Source organism: Xiphophorus maculatus, chromosome 2 (assembly GCF_002775205.1).
Source record: "Xiphophorus maculatus strain JP 163 A chromosome 2, X_maculatus-5.0-male, whole genome shotgun sequence".
Taxonomy (NCBI): Eukaryota; Metazoa; Chordata; class Actinopteri; order Cyprinodontiformes; family Poeciliidae; genus Xiphophorus; species Xiphophorus maculatus.
In genome coordinates, this window is record NC_036444.1 from 8,739,055 (window position 1) to 8,756,859 (window position 17,805).

The 17,805-nt window shown below is 36.6% G+C and overlaps 1 protein-coding gene across 3 annotated transcripts; it reads right to left on the bottom strand.

The window, feature by feature from the left end:
• Positions 1-134: 134 nt before the first annotated feature.
• On the bottom strand, positions 135-17,242 carry ca12 (carbonic anhydrase 12). 3 transcript variants are annotated; one of them, XM_023345365.1, is made up of 11 exons: positions 17,168-17,242; positions 16,938-16,958; positions 12,764-12,943; positions 11,691-11,833; positions 9,200-9,295; positions 9,056-9,119; positions 8,051-8,208; positions 7,826-7,952; positions 4,851-4,874; positions 4,507-4,594; positions 135-1,245 (listed from the first exon to the last, which is right to left on the bottom strand). In XM_023345365.1, the coding sequence occupies exons 1-11, from the start codon at positions 17,229-17,231 to the stop codon at positions 1,173-1,175; spliced, it is 1,038 nt and encodes a 345-aa protein (XP_023201133.1). In that variant the 5' UTR covers positions 17,232-17,242; the 3' UTR covers positions 135-1,172. The 3 variants fall into 3 exon arrangements, with proteins under 3 accessions (XP_023201133.1, XP_023201145.1, XP_023201138.1); XM_023345377.1 differs by lacking the exons at positions 135-1,245; positions 4,507-4,594; positions 4,851-4,874 and adding an exon at positions 6,398-6,677; XM_023345370.1 differs by lacking the exons at positions 135-1,245; positions 4,507-4,594; positions 4,851-4,874 and adding an exon at positions 6,398-6,680.
• Positions 17,243-17,805: the final 563 nt, after the last annotated feature.

Below are 17,805 nucleotides of genomic sequence, written 5' to 3' on the forward strand. Positions count from 1 at the left end.
ATTCTCTAATAAAATTGTTTGAAAACAATTTTATTAGAGATCAAATTGTTTAAGATTTATTTATTTTTGTTTGATTTACACAAGTTATTTACACTTGGTTCAGACTCACGGAAAAATTCCGCTTTGGACAACAACCACACAAATTTTGCAAGTAGCAAATACATCTTGACACATGTCATGACACATCATGAAAATATAAATATGGCAACAGGATATTAGCAATGATATGTAGGGAAAAGCAGCAGCATGCAGAGAAAAACGCCACTGTATAACTGCTGTGTGATATTTTACCACACATAGCAGTGAACAATGCTTATTTTATCAACTTATTCCTTTTTGTTACATCATCTTGTAATTTTGAGAAATACAGTTCAATTAAACTCTGGGACATCTATGCTCTTGTAAAATGAATGCAGAGGTTTAACATGTTACCAGGGCTCAGACTGTACAAGCTACAGAGAAGCTCTTTAATGAGCTAACAAGTTAATCTCGTGATCGGACAGGGGTTAAAAGTCAACCCACATGAAGCCTGAAAACACAAAAGCCTTTTTTCACCCACAGCATTTTTCACAGGAAAGGATCTGTGTTTGTACGGAGCTGAGCACCCTTTTATTATAAAATCCGGAGAGCAATTCTAAGTACAGGGTTGGTGGAAATGTAGTGCAGCCCTTCCCTCTCAGGCCATGTCTGCCGAATCCTATCCCCCTATTGTTTGTGCTGTGGTTAGGTTTTCCACCATGTTGGGACAGCCCTGTGGAATATGTCTTGATCTGACTTGACCTGAGATCCTCACCAGTTCAGGTCTGGCCCCACTCCACTTGACTGGAAGCCTCTGCGTGGCACCTTCCTTCAAAAATCAGTCCTACAATGTCACACAAATAAAATGGGATTTGCTCGGACAGTTCTACCCCTTCCTTTAGGGGTGAAGGCATGCAGTCTAAAAAAATCAGCATGGAGGCCAATCACGATCTTTCTGCCACGTCACTGCTAAGCAAAGCCTGACTGGGGCTTGAAGGAGAAGAAAGGAGCTTCCCACAATCCTGAATCTCCATGAAGACTTTATTATATGAAGTTGCATGCAGGCATAAGTGTCTAAAAGGAGCCAAAGGACAACTTCACTAAAACAAAATGGATGACATAAAGAGACAATGAAGATCCTTTGATAAGAGGTCCTATACTCTTGAGCCGTACTCGTCTCTGTCTCCAATGTTGTACACAACACTCTTGCTTTTATTCTGGTCAGATCTATAAAATAAAATAAAAGAAAGATAAAAAGAAGATATGTTAATCTGCATAAATACGTTAAAATTTTAGTTCTCACTTGGACTGTCTTCTATAGTCATCTAGGGTTCCTTCTGGTTATTGCTTTCCCATCAAGATCATGTTTTATAGAAAGCCTGTAACATGTATTGGATCCTAGTGGATGTATTTCCATTTTGTTGGTTTGAAATTTTTAATCAATGTCATTTGATTTTATTTTTTAAATAAAATATTTAAAAATATAAAAACAAATATTTATGTTAGAGTAAAAATATATATTTTAAATCAATCAATCAATCAAATTTTATTTGTATAGCACATTTCAGCAGCAAGACATTTCAAAGTGCTTTACATCATTACAAACACAGAAACACAATGCAATATAGAATCAATAATCAAAACAAAGCATTAAGTCAAGTTCCATCCATAAATTTGTAATTGATTACTTTTCAAATACAATCCTAAACAGGTGGGTTTTTAGTTGAGATTTAAAAGAAGTCAGTGTTTCAGCTGTTTTACAGTTTTCTGGAAGTTTGTTCCAAATTTGTGGTGCATAGATGCTGAAAGCTGCTTCTCCTCATTTGGTTCTGGATCTGGGGATGCAGAGCAGACCAGAACTGGAAGACCTGAGGGTCTGGAAGGTTCATACAACAACAGCAGATCTTTAATGTATTGTGGTGCTAAGCTGTTCAGTGATTTATAAACTAACAACAGTATTTTAAAGTCTATTCTTTGAGTTACAGGGAGCCAGTGGAGGGACTTTAAAACTGGTGTTATGTGCTCTATCTTCCTGGTTTTAGTGAGAACGCGAGCAGCAGCATTCTGGATCAGCTGCAGCTGTTTGATTGATTTGTTGGACAGACCTGTGAAGACGCTGTTGCAATAATCAATACGACTGAAGATGAATGCATGGATGAGTTTCTCTAGATCTGGCTGAGACATTAGTCCTTTAATCCTGGAAATGTTCTTCAGGTGATAGAAGGCCGACTTTGTAACTGTCTTTATGTGGCTCTGGAGGTTCAGGTCAGAGTCCATCACTACTCCCAGGTTTCGGGCCTGATCGCTGGTTTTCAGTTGTAATAACTGAAGCTGTGCGTTGACTCTAGATCGTTCCTCTTTAAACAAACTAATCTTAATTTGCTTAATGGTATGGCATATCGCTATAAATCTAACTGGTTGACTATCCTCAAACAGAGTGAATATTAAAAAAGAAGAGACGTGAGAAAAGCCACCAAGAGACTTGCCACTTGCAACTTTGAAAGTGTTAAATGCTTTTATCACTCAGATTGATAGACTGCAAATAACAACAATTACCCAATGGGTTCATCAATTTAAATTGAATTTGAGAATGGCAAAGAGAAAGCATTTCATTTCAATATAATTTTTCTGTTTTGTTTTTGCTTGTGGAAAAACTTAAATTGCTTTAATTTTAAAAACAATGAAAGGGTTGACACCAAAGGGGGCTTATGCGTTTTATGAGCATTGTGCATGAGAGACTACTTTGACAATGTTTAATGAAAGAAGCATCAAATCAATTTCGGTGTGTCTCACTTCAGGTCCTCACTTCAGGATGTGCTGTTGGCACTTTGCTTACCAAGCCAGACCTTAAGAGCATACAAGTGAGTGAAGATTGATATGGTTGTAAAGGGAGGTATACTCTCAATTAATTAAGGTATGACTAATAAGATGCACTATACTACAGTGTCCCACCAACAATGTGCCTATTAACTTGTCTTTCTGCAACATAATTTAGTTAAACTTTCCAAGTTTGACTAAATTATGGCCCCTTTCAATAAACACTACAATGTGGGACTATGATTGCTTCAGGCCATTTATGTGGGTCTTCTTGTAGGACAAGATAACAGGGGCTGAAGTCAAGGCACCTGTTACGCAGCTGAGCCGTTAACCGAGGTAGTGACAGCGCCGTCAACTCGTGAGATTTAACAGGCTGAATGGCTTGAGGGTGTGATGTGGCAATGACAGATGGTTTGTGCGACCAGCTGTCTGGCAGACGTAAGGTGAAAACACACTGGGACTTTTGCAGTGTAAAACTTCATTTATTTTTTTTACCACTACGACACACATTAGTGCATTAAGACAGAACAAATCAGTGGACTTCAACCAAAGTTAGTTCCTTTAGGAGGTGATGCTTGAAAGTAGAACAAAACTGAGAATGGGTCATATGCCAGTGATGTATTGAAGCCTTGAGAAGGAGGGATGTAGATAATGGCTTCTTTTCCAAATGCTTATAAGTCAACCAAGACATTGGAGGCTTGATTGGCAATATACAGTAAGTGGCAGCTTAGAAAGGGACTTGTCTTCACAGCTATATGATGAAACTATTTAGTAAAGGAGGTTTATAAAAATGTTTTGAGGAACAATTCATGGGGGGAAAACAAACCTACTTTATTCCTCGTTAGCCCTTTAAATATTAGCTTCTGCTGCCTCAAACCTAGTCAAAGTTTCTACAATGTTCGTTTTTCTTCACTTATACTAGAAAGATTTTTAGCATCATGGTTTTTCATTTTTGAAAAACAGAAAAAAAATAATTTCATGCACTCCTAACTTCCACTGCAAGCAATCTACAGACTACAAAATTATGTATTCTGGTCATATTTTTGTTGTTCTGAAACTTTTCTTTTAAATCTTTTTTTTAGTTGTTGTTATAAACAACAACAATAATTAAAAAATAAATTTTATTTGAGGGCGGATTTCTAAAATCTAAGATGACCTTAGAGAGAAGAAAAAAAGTTAAATAGTTAAAAATAGCCAGCTTGAACGGATGTGTTTTGAGCTGTGAGAAAGACAAAAATGTAATATCCTGAAACTTCACATTGTTACTAAATGCAAATATGATTCAATGACCATCCCCACAATTACAAATGTTGTCCCTCTTATTTATGTGGCGTCTCACTGTCATGGGACTAGTGTCACAAATTATTGTTAAAAAGTCCACTTTGTGAAGACACAAACACTTTAAACTGCTTATTTGTTGATAAATTACTTATTTTATTGAAGTACTCTTCAGTCGTATATTTTATAAGCTGTTTTTATACGCGGTCCTTGTGACTCATCTCTAAAAGGGCTCTTTGCTGTTTAATTTAGATCTGCAGATTTCTTCAGAGTTCAAGATACACCAGCTCTGAACTACTTTGCAAAGGCTTATGTTCGTAATTGTTTTTAAGTGAACATAAAAAATGTTACCTTTCCAGGTATACATAGTTTTTGTTTTTTCCCTTGACTTACCGTTTTCGCCTTAACCGGCAGCATATTAATGCGATAATAGGAACAACTCCCAGAATGGAACAGCTCACCAATATGGGAACCAGTAAACCTGCAGAGTAGAGAGGAAGCAGAGTGGTTTGTGTAAACTATGGTGTTATAGATTATTCTTTATGTGTTTACTTTCTGTCTACAGGTTAACATGGACAATTACTGCATTGATGGGGTACATTCTGTCTTTCATGGTGTATTTACAATCTAAGCTAGAACTTATGTGTTACAAGTATAGGATTTTCTGTTTGTTACAATAAATAGGATATTTAATTCAAAATATTATTTAAAAACCAAAACATATGAAATCAACATACCAGTGTTTATCCAAAAAGAGTCATCTGAGTGCCAGAAAGAAAGAGAAAAGAAGCAATGGTAAAATACAAAAGAACAGGCACATAAATATCACAGAAAAAAAATTAAAATAATATCATTTATAACCATTAAGGTGTCATATTTATGTGTTTGTATAAGACAAAAAAAATCTTGCTGCACAACCTGCTGCTCAAGCTTTACTACACATGGATACATGTCACTACATGATAACATAACAAAATTTAGTAAAGTTAAAAATTGTTTTTTTTTGAGGCACTGTACCTTGAGCAAAATATGTCATAACTATAAAAGTGATTTACTATGGAGTCTATATGTGGCAATATTTGTTTAATTATTTGTACAAAAAATATCTATTGCTTTTTAAACTCAGATTGTGTTCATTCTGCCTTTTAAATGATAAATTCTTCTGATTTAGAGATAAAGTGTGAAATAAGGGCACATATTTGTCATGTTTCATACAAGTAAGGTGCTTTTATTGATTGTAGCATTTTGCTTTTATTGATAGTAGCATTTCACTTCATGCCCTTTTTATGGCTTTGCTGCCGAGGGCAACCTGAAAAGTCACAAAACATGTTAGAGTACACAAAGAAAACTACATCTCTACATACCGTCTTTACAAAGATAGCTGCAAAGTCATCAAACCGGAGAAACATTTCAGCTTCACAATTCCTCTACATATCCTATGTAAAATATGTTCTCATCTACTTTGAGGAGCTATCGATGATCCAAAAGTCAGCCAGAAATATGCTGTAAACCACATCTAAAAACAACAAAATGACATTATTTACAAATCGATTATAGTCCTGAGTTAATTTGCATATAACCACGTACATATCTGAGAGTGCATAATTAACAATTATTAAATACATCATGCAAAGGCAGGTTTGGAGAAAAGAAAGGATCAAAAATAGTCTTTCATTGTTGTCAGCTACAAAACTGACTTTGTCAGCTACGTCTGGAATCTCTCTAGTCTTCCCACTCCATTGGCAAAAGCCAAGGATGTGGATGGTACTGCCTGAGAGGTTTCTGTGGAACAGCAGAGGAAAGGCCACCATGCTTTGTCCTTGACCCTTCATGTTTAGTTGCCACTGAAGTCTTCTTATGATTCACCAAAGCTTTTGCCAGGGAGCGGTCCAATTCCAAAGCCTCATCCGTTGGATGTCTGCAGAGAATGCGTCTAATGGTAGAGAGGGCTAAATCTGACTTACAGTCTAGATAGCTCTTGAGGTTGAGCTCTGGGTAAATTGTGTCTTTGAGAGTTTCAACCAACTCATTTCCCAAGTGGGACTGTTTGAGCTGATGGGAAATGCTCTGCTCCAGTGAAGTGTAGCAAAGCGTGTTTTCAGCCATTCCCAGCTTTCCCACATAGCAGTTGGTCTGACTCTTCTTCCAAAGAGATGGATTCTTAGTTTGTTGTTTTGGTTTGGCCAGCGTCACACTCTGCCGGCTCATGGGATCTTTTTTCTTGCCAGCTTGGAGAGTCTGTGAACCGCTCGGTAGGAGCTGATGCAGCCCTTCATCTGCCAAGTCTGCAAGGTCGCCAGCCAGCAGCTGCTGAACAACTCGCTTCCTCATGAATGGAGGTGAAACTGTAAGAATACCATGCAGTCCTCTGCCTGCATCAGACACAGAGCCAGTATTATTAACACATCCCAGAATATCAGGTATTCCTCGCAATGATCTTGCCTTTTCAACTCTGCCATGCAACAGCTCAGAGAAGAGTGAGGGTCGTCAGTTCCTAAATGCTTCACAGGAATGTTGTTAGCAAAGGCTTTTAAAAAGTGCCAGCAAAACTGCCACAAAAAGTTCTGCTGAGAGAGAAATACCCAAAATGAGAAAAAACATGCACATACATACCCTACAATATGAAGCTAATTACCATAAAATGTGATAAACCACACTGTAAATGCAAACATGGTATTCAAATTGAAAATTGCTATCAACTGTCACTTTTAGTAAGTTACTAGGAATTTGTGGTGGAAAAGTCTCCAACTCATTCTACTTGACCTGGATTAATTTAGAAGAAGTACATTTTTAATAATTGTGCTTTGACTCAATACTACATTCATCCAAGTTGATTTTTTTTCTGTTCTATAGTGTTTATATAATGTTTCCTATATTCCTGTAAACCTGACACAATGCAAATGACACTGATGATTGAGAGTGAGATTGATTTCGTCTTTATTTACTGCATATTTTATCAGACAGAATATTTTTTTTGTATTATGTATTTCAAATATTTGATGTAATTGCTAATTCTGTGAAGCGGGAGAGCAGAGTGCTGGAGTGGTGCACAACCCATGCCTTAGTCCTCATTGTGGCTCTTATAGGCTCGAATTCCGACCTGATGACCTTTGCCATGTGACTTCCCCCTCTCTTATTATCCACTTTCCTGTCTGATCTCTCTCAAATACAGGCCACTAGAGTGACTAAAATCTTAGTAAAATGAAATGGGAGAGAGGAAGGTCAAGGACTCATTCAAGAAAGCAATCCTCACAAATTAAAAAAATTAAGTTGACGCATGACAAATACCTTATTTGTTTTTTTGTTAGTTGTACTACTTGATTTAGTGCTGCTTGCTTAAAACAAATGAGGTTTTCTTACTAATTTTAAGCTTACTTTGCTTACATTTTTTGAGGCAATGAGTTTGAATAATTTTTTTTTAAGTAAGGTAAACTAATTTGATTTTACAGTGCAGGCAACCACATAGATGTTTCTCAGAGTGCCACTGATGGCTTTTTCAAATGTCAATAACAAGACATAGGCTGCCTTCATTAAAAGCATAAGTATTAGGTAATATTGCTAGCACAAAACACAGCCACAAGCAAGTAATGCCACACAACCCAAAGTCAGAGCCTAAAACACATTCAAAAGCAGTTTTTAAGCCATTCTAAAAGCGGTAAAATGTGTTTTTTCTCTCTTCTTTTAAGCAAAATCTACAAAAGCTCATATTAACCTTCCTTGAAAGAGACCAGGACAACACGGCTGTCGATGGGTTGTGGCTTCCTGAAGTTGTTATTAAGTGGGTTAACCTCTGGGTCCTGGACACTGGAGGCAACTAGGGACGTTGCTAGAGCCAGATACTTGAAAAAAAAACAAAGAGTCAAACGTAAAAGTTATGAACAAGCAGCATTAACATTCTAAAATCTATTTTTAAAAAATGCATTAACTGTGAAAGTACCTGTTGGTGAGAAATGGTGACATGATTTCGAAAAACTGTCCAAAGCACGCTTGGAAAACATGGAGGAGTCGTCAGTGACCCGTCGTATCGGTAAAATTCATCCAAACGAGCAGGGAGCAGTTCTCTAATGTTAAAACCGGGCACTCGCACTTCGAAATCTGAGAATAAAAAAGAACAGATATTAAGTAAAATCTGGTTTACTTTGCTTGACAATCTCTCATGGTCTAACATGTTATGTAGACAATACACTTGGGCTGAAATTAGCCTTTTTTCACTTTTTGTCTTCATATTTATGTTACTGTTTATGCTTGTTTTCTTGTGATTTTTCTTTTTGCAAAGAAAGTTGGTATTGTCAACCACCTCCATTCATCTGATTCCTTTGTCTAGCAGGATGATTCCAATGTCACAAATCTTAAACTGTTTGCTTGAAAATGGATGTGCTGCCAACAAATCTGCTGAAACTACTATATTAGCATTTTCAGAAATCGCTGAGGAATCTTTCTGACAGTTGCATTAGCTGAATGAAGAATTAATACAATTCTGAAGAAAAAGGATAACGTTTCAAACGTACAGCTAGATGTACCTTACAATGTGAAACTTTTGGTACCAGCAGCTTGTTTGTTTATTCACCAGATTCATTAAGATAAAGAGCCACAAACAGTATTTTACTGAATATATAAGTCAAATGAGCTCTTTATTATTATGTACAAAGATGCCCAATAGTTTAAGGATAATTGAGTACAGAACAGTTAACTATTCATAAACACTTAAGAGACTCCATGTCAATGTACACTTTTCCTGTTGATTTGTCATGTTGTTAGCGTAACAGAAAAATACTGACCCGAATGCACTGCACCGATAAACTAAGGGTGGGCATCGATATAGGATTCTTATATTGTTAAATTAGTAAATGTGTAATATTAATATTAATATTAAATAATATTAAAGGCTAGAAAAATCATTAATCTTGTTTCTTTTTTTAAAAAAATGTAATTGATTGCTCACTTTTGTATTTGGCGCCATTGATAAACCTCAGAATCTGTTCATAGGCAGGATTGAAATCTCCAATCTATAGAGAAAGAGTCATTGGATGATTAAACTCTACAAATAAAAATCAGCTTCACTTTAAAAAGAGCCACAAAGTCTCACCTTAATGAGGACACCCAGCACTGCCAAACCATCAGATTTGTCTATAGCAGTGTTAATGTCAGGGTACTTGTCCGAATTGTAATGTACTATATGCAGCTGTGGGAATAAAAAGATAATAAAAGAAAATGTCAACATTTTCAAAAGAAGCGACAAAACAAGACAAAGAAAGAGAAGTATGTGTTGTCACTTTTCACTATATAGAGGAACTTCATGCTTAATTTATATAAAGTGCAATTTAAAAAAAAGCATTTTCATTGTAAAATGAAAATGTATGCTTTATAAGGCAAAGATTATGGGCCCCTTTTTCTGTTAAGAACATCACCGCCACCAATTGCCTTTCATTACAGATTAGGTTGAATCTGCAAGAGGGGGCCAAGTTTAATTGGCCAGGCTTAAAAGCAGTCGCTGATAATTTGTTATTTGCTGAGGCGCATTTGTGAACAAATCGAGCTCAAATACAAAGACTAAACTCAGAGCATCAAACTGTATCTATTATAACACAACAATCAGACTATGAAGATTATTATTCACACTTTTACAAAGTAAGCCTGCCAATTTCTTTCAAATCTTAATTTTAAATGTTAAGCAATTTAAAAATATTTTTATTTATTTGTGGTGAAATCATTAAATGTTTATTAACTTGCTCATTTTATTAAGCAAATGTTAAAATTATAGATTTGAAGGTCTGAAGGCCCTAAGCAGGTGCTTAATTTGTTTATGCTTTGGAACAGTTCTGTTTAAGACTCACAAAAGAGAATAGATTTAGCACTTGACGCTAGTGTTTAGTCAACCACATTAACCAGGAATGCAACTAGAAAATATTTTTTCCCTTTACCAAAATTTTGTCATGTTTGTGGTAGTGACAATGAAAATTTAAATCCCATTCTAATATGGAGCATAAGCAAATGCCAGTCAAAAAGAAGTTACGGTTGTAATGATTTCCCGACAGTTTGAACACAAAGTCAAGCTTCTCATTGAGGGCAAATTTAATGATAATGTGTATGCAGACTAACGTATGCATTTTCACTGTTTCTGGGAAATGATTCATTTCTCCTCATTCCATCCCATAAAAAGGACCTCTCATCATGGAATTGTGGCCCTGAAGCTTGGAGAGTCTTCAAGGAGATATATGTCATTAAGCTAAAGTCAAACCTCAGCACCTTAGATGTGGTTGGTGTAAAAGAGGCACAGTACAATAAAATGCACCCAGGTGTGATAGCATCCAGCCACTTTGAATCAAATGAAGAAACATTAAATAAAATTGTCTGTTTTCCGTTAATTAAGCTGTACTATCAGGATATCTCATTTCCAGATGTAAACTACAACATATAATTGTCTTCTGTGTTAAGCCCTTAAAATCCTGCCCAGCAGCATAAGTGGTCTGTAAGTGGATTTATATCCTGTTTTAGAGCAAAAGATGCAATGGACCACAATATGTCAATCTTACTGTGTCAGGAAACTGCAACAGATGCAAAACAGAGTTTCTTCAGAATGAGCTTCATCAACAATATATTGTGTCATCATCTTCGATGTCAGTGCCAATCAAAAGGACTTCATTTTTGTCATGAAGCATCAAATCAGGAGTGAGATGTTGTCATCTCAAGTAGCAGATAAGTGAAGGTCATTTATGTGAACATTATGTATGGTTTTATTACACTGACATGTCTTAGTTATCCCTGTTCTGTTTGAGATCTCCTCATAACTGTAGCTAATACTTACATTTTGTTACACATTTATAAACTAGTTCGCTGTTTGACATGTAAACTCTACAAATGAAATACATTACATTCTAACATTTGTATTTTTTTAAGTTGAAGGGACTCTAGTCAGCAAAGAAAAAGAATGTAAAAGATTGTACACCCTTTGTAGTGGTTGATGCCATAATCAAGAAATGTGATGGCCTTGTAGGATTACGCAGTCTTTTTTTCCCTTAGTGAATAAAATCATTTGAAAACCGCTTTATATATCTACTCAGGTTGCCTTTATGTAATAGTAAATTTTGTTTGATTATCCTAAGCATCCAAGCGGAATGACAAAGCAAAAAACAGAATAAATCTATAAGAGGGAAAACACTTTCTCACTCCAGTGTACACTGAGCTCTACCACTTCTGCTAAGAGGAAATTTCAAATATCCTCCCTGAATTATACCTGAAACTTGTTGGCTACAAAAAAGTAAAAAAAAAAAGAAAGAAAAAAGAGCATATTCAAGGCACAACCAACTGCGAGACACTAAAGAAGATATAGGAGTATATGTGTATGTAGCTTGTGTGGGGAATTATTACCTTGTGTGAATTAGATCAAATTTGCACTAAACTTCTACAACTGATTTTTGTTATTAAAATTCCATCAAGTTGATTTGATTAAAAGAATGACATTGATAGGACATTTACATGAACCTTATTGGAAATGTAAGTAGATTAGCAGAATTGAGATTCTTTTATATTCCATTTTGTAAATGAACACTGAGAAAAAGGATATGTGGTCAATTTACCTCTGCTGCAAACTGCCTGCTGTCCACCAAGTGTTCCGATCCTGTAGGCCAATTAGAGGAGGCCCAGTGGAGATGCAGCTGGGTTGCAGTGAATTGATTTGGCAAGCCGGAGACGTACATTGTCGGGGGCAAGGATAGTTGCACTGCGAATCAATTAAAATCAACAGCAAAGATTCACTTTTGATTTACAACAATCAGGAAGCGTTCATTTTAACCTCATCTAAAGTGAGGAGGTCAGGACAGCCCTGCTCTGAGACCCCAAGGTCAAGAGGCTGCATCGAACACAGTTAATGTTGGAGCGATTCAACATGTTCACGCGTGTGTCATGACTGCTTACGCACGAAAAACCCTTGTCAGCTCTTTTCAAACACACGTCACACCAGCATGCCACTCAGCTTGTGGTGTGAAGGTCCATCACATATGCAAACATAAGCATTTGTCTGCTCTTTGCATTCTGTCACCTGTTTAAAAAAAAAGTAAGAGATTTCTCATGTTGAATCATCACTGTGACCCAGGAGACGTTGTATGCATGTTAAGCACAACTGTCACTGAAATTCCCAATGAAATTCCTGATGGATTGTGTCAAACATCTATTGAACCAGACTTACAAAAACCTGCCTAATGCACCACACAAAAATGATTGTCTGCAATGTGTCCTGATTGTAAGCAATTACATCTGAGATACTGTTAAAAATAGAGGCCGCACATAAAACTGATGCAATTTATGTGGCCTAAAATAAAAGTCATAGCTGAGGAACACCCTTGGCATGAATTTTCTTGGCATGTGGAGCTCTTTCTGTGGACAAAATGACAGCTCAGATAATAAGACAGTGATTACAGAAAATTGCCGTGGCAGATTTGGAAGGATGATCCTCCCTTCGTTTTCTTTGTGTTGACCCAGAAATTAGCTCTCCACATTTATATGTGGCCATGTCTAATGAATACCTTGTTTACTTAATCACTTTGATTTAAAGAGATTCTGCATCTCAAACCAAACGAAAATATTTGTTTATCTTCATTCAAAGTTGTTCCTGTCACCTACTTTCTGGTGCTTTCTGCAGATTTATACTTACAAGAGTGTCCATTGTTTCTAAGAGTGAGTTGTTCCTTCGATGACAGTTTGTAGTTTCGCACCTCAATTGGACGTAGAGTGGGACTGAACCTCAGTAGGTCTGACGTGATGTCTATTGGAGACTGGAAAGGACCGGCACAGTAAGGGTATTTGTTGCTCCAGTAATCCTGTCCTGTTGATCCTGCAACACCAGTAAAACACGTTGAAGGTATTCATCTGCAGCTGGCAAATCACACGTGACAAAAAAAGCACATATCTGCATATATTTAAAGGACCGGGAGTAAGCTTTATATTCCATGTGACATTTTCACTGTGACTTTTAATTCCTCTTATCAGTTTTTGTATGTTTTAAACACATTTTAAGTTTAAATATGTCAATTGTGTGGGGAAAAAAGGCTTTGTGTAAATCAAAATAAGTACATTATGTTTAATGCTCAAGGTTTCATGAAAAGAAAACCATAGATGTTAGAGGTGTTCTAGAAAAACAGTGCTGGTGTGTGCAGGATTTACAAGAGTGCATTGAACTTTTTCATCTTTTGCCACATTACATAACCTTCAGTGTACTTTATTAGGATTTTATCTGACAGACCAAAACAAAGTAATGCCTGGGTCTAAGTCCTAGAACACTGACTGGGGCCCGGACCTGCAAATTATGCTTTGGCTGGAGAGCCTGCAGACAGGATGATGGTTTCTATTAACTATAACATTGTTTTATGTCTTGTCCCTGCTCAAATGAATTTAAAGAAAAAACATAGCTGTAATGTGGAAAAAAAATATACAAGGTTTCCTTTTCTTTCTAGAAAAATCAGAGATGTGTAGCATGCATTTGTATTCAATTCCCCTTCATTCTGATCCCCTTTGACCTAAAAACACCAACAAAAAAACTCTTGTGTAAATTGCCAACAGAAACCATCTTGTTTGTAAATTGAGCCAACATTGTGTGTTTTTAAGAAGAAATCACACAGGAATGAATCGTGCAGCTTTATGAAGACCTCAGAGATTTGGAGGAGAACATTACTAAACAAACATCACCATGAAAAGAAAATAAGATGGGGCAGAGATAAATATGTGGAGTTTAAAACAGGTTTTAGGTTAAAAAAACGTTGAGCTCCAAAAAAATCCTCTTAAATTGACTGAGCAGGTGATGAACACATTAATCATAGATGCATCAAAGAGGCCCATGGTTTCTCTGGAAGAGCTACAGAGATCTATAGCTTAGGTGCAAGACTATCCAGAGGATAACTATTTGTGTTTCTATGCCACAAAACTGGAATTTATAGAAGGAAGGCAAAAAGAGCCATTGATGGATGAAAGTCTAAATCAGCGCTGTTTGCAGTTTGCAGTTTGCCACAAACTGTGTAGAGAGCACAGGATGGAAATTTTAGGGCTGTATGATAAATAAATGATAAATAGGCTGTACTTGTATAGTGCTTTATCTAGTCCAGAGAATTCCAAAGTGCTTTACATTCGGTCATATACAAACATTCACATAGTGTGGTGGTGTATAGCCAAGGATGCCATGCACCACCAGCAGGCAAGGTAGGTGAAGTGTGTTGCTCAAGAAGACAACTACTATGACAGACAGAGCAGGGGTTTGAACTGGCAACCCACCAGTTACTAAATACATTCCTACTACAGCTGCTCCTATGCAGACTGAGTGGTAAAAAAAAAAAAAATCTAAATCATCATCAACCTCATTACCTTTCCCATCGTGACACACATTGTTCTTCTGCACAAACAGTAAAAGTGGTCAAAGTTGATGGGAATTCCGATGCAGCCAAATACAAGGCAACACTGGAGGAAAACCTTTTATTGGCTGCAAAAAGGTTAAGGCAGAGGCAGAAGTTCACATTGAAGAAAGAAACATACAGCCAGAGCTACACTGGAATGATTTAAATCAATGCGTATTCTTAAGATAATGGTTCTCAGACAGCTGCTGTTCAGATGCTTTCCATTCATGTTGATGAAGTTTGAGCTCTTTGGAAGTAAAAAAAGACTCACAAAAGCCAATAGCAGTACAAAGCTGGTAGACATATCCCAACAGACGTGAAGCTGTAATTGCAGTAAATGGTGGTTCTATTAAGTACTGAAACACAGGGGACAACTCTGTCTTCATCTAATAAGTGGTTTCCATTTACCACAAGATGCCAAATATAACCACATTTTTCTAGTCTTGCACTTTTACAGAGTGACCTCAACTGCATGGTCATGTCTCTTTGTGATGTGTCTGCAAAATAAATTAGTCACAGTAACATTGACATCCAAAATAAAAGACGACAGTTTGGGATGAATTTGATCAGTGATATGAAGAGCACTGAAAACATACTCCCCCGCTGAATGTTTGGCACTAAATCATTGCCCATCAGGAATTAATTTGATATTTCACCATTGAGCAGATGCCAGCCAGCCATGGTTAATAATGAATGCTGCAGCATGAAGCCTAAAAATGTCTGCCTAAGAGACATTCAGATAAATGTGCATCAATTGCATCATGAATGCCAAAGAGTTTTGTGCAATGCTCCATAAAAGTTCAACTGAGGAAAATCCACTAACACTAAGTGAAAAAATGCAGACTTATGTCTATAATTTTTCACTCTTCACCTCATCTGTGCTTTAATTTGAGACAGACTGTCCTTCCGCTCAGTCTGATGGTCCTTTGGCAGTGCTTGCTTGATCATATGTGCTTGTGGGTAATTTCCTAAATACAGTCTTTTCTGTGCAGAAGGAACCATAAATTTAAAGGGTTAGAACATTTTTTGGAGTAATCTATTCAGAACAGCCACAATTAATGTCACAAATTAAAATTTACTGTTTGTCCTCTGCTAGAGGGTGACGTGTTGAAGTTGGGATAAATTGCATGACTCAGCAGGGGACATGTCAACAGAAAGTGCTACCAGCCTTAACAAATGACTCGACTACCATGACAAGAAGCCTCTCAGGGCTCTGGATGTGAAGTGCAGATGAAGTGTAGTAGCAGCAGTCTGAAAATGTGGATTTTTTTTTTTACTGGATAATGTGATTTAATGAACTAGTTCCATAAGATGTTTCCAGACATTTTTAAAACTTTATTTGAATTTATTTAAATTGTATTTTATTTTATTTTAATAGACACCAGATAAAATAGAACATAAAGTGTTGGCTAATGATGGTTTTTGTAATGTCTTTTAAGTATAAATTAAAACTTACATTTTGCCTCAAAAAAGAAATGATTTGGCTCACTGAGCAAAACTGTATTCATTGAAGGATTTGGATGCTTATAATTTGGTTTTCTGTAAAATCCACTCCCTGATTGCAAAAGATTGTTTATATGCAGGGATACGGAGACAAGGTCATGACGTGACCACAGTTGATGTAACAGAGCATCATGGGTCAAGAAGTTCTCAGACCTTAAGGCATGACACAAAGGCAAGTCAACCGCTAATGCAATGTTGTGAATGCAGAGTTTGTAAAAGAACCCTGCAATAACATGAGGTGACGACAGTGAGGTAGTTGTCTTGCCCAGTGCCGGAGGACCACAGAAGGTTTAATTTTCCTTACCATATGACACTGCATATAACACTTCCAGTGGTGTCTTGTCATTTAACAAGACACCATGTTATGTGACATGAAACACCCTTTTCATGTCACATAAAAAAAATTATAATACTCAATTCAATCATCTTCATGCTTAAAACAAAAAAACGTCACAAAAGTTAAAGCTATTTTATTTACATTTTAATACTTTGTGCCTTCAATCCATAGAATCAACAATATTTTTAATATTATTTCTTTGCTCACAGTGTTATAGACTTCTGATCATCTTATTTATCTTATGTTGAAATTCACTTCCAAAAATAATAAGAATAATAAGAAAATATTTTTGGACATTTTTATTTTAAAATTGAATGTAGAACCAAGTAGAAAGAAAATGAATAATAGTCATGTATTTCTCCAGAAGAATGGGAATGGACTACATATTTATGCCATATTTATTCCATTTCCGAGGAATTAGGGACTCGGTGTGCCATTACCAGTTTAGAATAAAGCAATGCATAATTCACTTTGGATGTAGACTAAAAATAAATAGTTACTAAAATGTCTCATTTTTATATACACTACTATACACACTATATACAGTATGTGTGGTGTTCATGCAATTTATTGTAAAAAATATATATAATAAAATACAGCCTTACCACTATACGTCCATTCAGCACCTGAAATGGACAGAAAATAAATGAATAAAATTGTTGTTAAAAATACTTAGAAGCGGTAACTTTGAACAGATAACTGATAGATAGGAATGTCAATAATAACTATTGTTAGACAGAAAAAAGCAACCACATGTCGTCTCAATCGTGAAGCAGGTGTATCTATGTGTGCTAAGTACACTGGAAATGCTCAGTTTTTGTAGCCTAGACCTTACCGTGAAGGAAGCTGAGGGAAGTCAGCAGCAGGAGCACGCTGGCGATGAAACTCAAAATGCGCATCTTGACCTCCTCTCAATACACAGCTCCGGGATCTTGGAGCACTCGTCTCTTTTATACCCATGCTGTTGGCACAAACTGACGTCAGAGCATCAACAAACTCGGTGCTAAGAGTCGTCTAGGGCACCGGAGGGTGACAGCCATGCAGCGGCTCCTTAAGGTCTCCACCTCATTCTAAATCTGAAGTAGCGCAACAGTAACGCTGAGCGCGGCGCTCTGAGTCCTGTCAGGTGAAGGGTGAGCGCTCCACACCGCAGCAACCTCTTGGCGTTATTACGTCCAGCCACATGTTTACATTCAGAGTATTAAAGTTTTTAATTCCAGCTTAATTATTTTAAACAGTATACTGAAATGCTTCTCCTTTCGACTGCAACATTTTCTTGCAGATTATTAATTCGCTCTCTGTACAGAGATTGAATAAAGATTGTATGAATATATATTCAATAAATAAATATCGTACACGATTATGCATTCTGTGGCACTTTCCATTTTATGATAAAAAAGTAATGTCTAGACTTGTGGTTGTCTAGACATTTGGACAAAATTTATTAACAGTAAATGTTGGATTATTGGAACT

Excerpts from the sequence above, each read along its gene's own strand:
- ca12 (XM_023345365.1), bottom strand. The coding sequence starts at position 17,231 with ATGCGCATTTTGAGTTTCATCGCCAGCGTGCTCCTGCTGCTGACTTCC. Across the intron at positions 16,959-17,167 it reads TTCCCTCAGCTTCCTTCACG|GTGCTGAATGGACGTATAGT; the intron begins GTAAGGTCTAGG and ends TGTCCATTTCAG. Across the intron at positions 11,834-12,763 it reads TAGAAACAATGGACACTCTT|TGCAACTATCCTTGCCCCCG; the intron begins GTAAGTATAAAT and ends ATTGATTCGCAG.